At 55.6% G+C, this 1,643-nt stretch overlaps 1 protein-coding gene across 1 annotated transcript in view; it reads right to left on the bottom strand.

The window, feature by feature from the left end:
• LOC104511483 (serine/threonine-protein phosphatase 2B catalytic subunit gamma isoform-like) overlaps positions 1-749 on the bottom strand; it is a gene marked incomplete at its 5' end in the record, with an annotated part of 8,761 nt that extends 8,012 nt beyond the window's left edge. The window contains 3 exons of the mRNA XM_010154113.1: positions 6-93; positions 371-459; positions 708-749. Coding sequence (XP_010152415.1) covers positions 6-93; positions 371-459; positions 708-749 — 219 coding nt within the window. The remainder of the gene's footprint in view (positions 1-5; positions 94-370; positions 460-707) is intronic.
• Positions 750-1,643: the final 894 nt, after the last annotated feature.

Genomic DNA, 1,643 nt, shown 5'->3' with positions numbered 1-1,643 from the left:
GTATTCTGTGAGGTGCCTGCACTCGTGGTTCCCTCGGAGGAGGAACAACGTTTTGGGATGGTTTATCTTTAAACTCCATAAATACAGCACACACTGCAAGGGAAGGAGGAGATGGCATGTAATAAAGACCTTTCAGAGGGCACTAATCATCCCTAGACTTTCTGGGAAGATGCCCAACCCGCTGAATCCAGAGCGGAACCCTGAGAGAAACCCAGCTCCATACTCGGCAGCGGATCGTGCCACGGAAAAGCCACACCGAGCGTTTCTCTATATTAGGCCGGAGTTGGAGAAGCGACAGACGAGGTCGCGTTCAGCTGGAACCGGCGCTGGGTTGGGTGGGGGCAGCTTTTCCTTCCAAAAACCAAAGCACCCGGAAGCGAAACCAACTGACGTGGGCTCCAGGCGTCCCGTTGTACCCGAAACCGGAGTGGCGAGCCACCGGCCACCTCGCCGCGCGCTCTACCCAGCAGAAAAGTCAAACCTCATCTCCCCCGCTGACTCCCTTCCCCCCCGGCTCGGCTTTCTGCTGACACTCCAGTCACGTGAAGCTCGAGCTCAAAACAGGAAAAGCCTCACCAAACACCCGGCTCGGCCAAGCCCCCTGGCTTTGAGGAGGGTTCTCCACGTCCCCCACCTGCGCAGCAACACCTCCCAAATGATTATCTTGGATCACAGACCAAAGCCGGGACGAAAGCAGCAATTTTTACCCGAGTCCCAGAAATATTCCACGGTGGCTTTCCGAAGAAAACCTGTGTGGAGAAGGGAAGGGCCGGAAAAACAAGCATGCTTACTCTCCCGTGCTACGCGCCGTCAAGCTGACGGCTAAATCAGCGCGGGGCAACGCTATCGCATCTCCCTCCTTGATTTCCGAGTGCTGGAAGGACAATCCATAATGACAGCAAGCTCGGATCCGGAGCGAAGGCTCTAATAAGAGCTGAACCTTTAGGCTGACAGGCTACGGGAACGGCACACGCTTCGGAGAACGCGAACCCTGACGCCTGTCAACGGTTTTACGCTCCTAAACGTTGCCGAGCTGGCACACAGATCCCTGGGAACCGGCTGCTGCGGCACGGGAACAGCCTCCAGAACCAAAATAAACCAGGTTCCAGTTCGTTCCCAGTACGGACTCCTGGGATATCATGGTATTTAAGCATTGAACCAGCAAGGTGAGCTTGACAGTCACTGCAGCTACGGGCAGGGATCCCTAAAACCCCACGGAGCTGTAAAGGACCCGTCTGCGCCGAACTCGGAGCTCAACCCTGCAGAAAAATCCGGGATAGCAAGTTCTGGATTTGAAAAGTGAACGGAAACAGGGCCAGAGCTGGGGCTAAGGCCAGCAAAAAGGTGGTTTTATTGCATCTGTTGGCAGAAGGAATGTTCCCAACAAAACCGCTCGGAATTATTCTGCGACGTAAAGCTTTCACCTCCTGTGTTTGCAACCTGACTGTCACCCTTCTGGGCCAGCGTGAGAACTGGAAAGCCCAAGTCTTTCCAGCAAATCCAAAGGACTCGCTAAGGACTGGAGGAATCAACCGGCGCCGGCAGCACTGTTTCCAAGCAAAGCAGGGAAGTCGCGGTGCGGGAGCTGCAAGAGGAATCGCTACCTGCGGCCCAGGGCCGACGCTGGAGGGGCTGGTGCCAAA

This window comes from Eurypyga helias, unplaced genomic scaffold (assembly GCF_000690775.1).
Source record: "Eurypyga helias isolate BGI_N326 unplaced genomic scaffold, ASM69077v1 scaffold25926, whole genome shotgun sequence".
NCBI lineage: Eukaryota > Metazoa > Chordata > Aves > Eurypygiformes > Eurypygidae > Eurypyga > Eurypyga helias.
The sequence above is the reverse complement of the archived record's forward strand: the minus strand, read 5'-3'. Positions and strand labels throughout refer to the sequence as shown.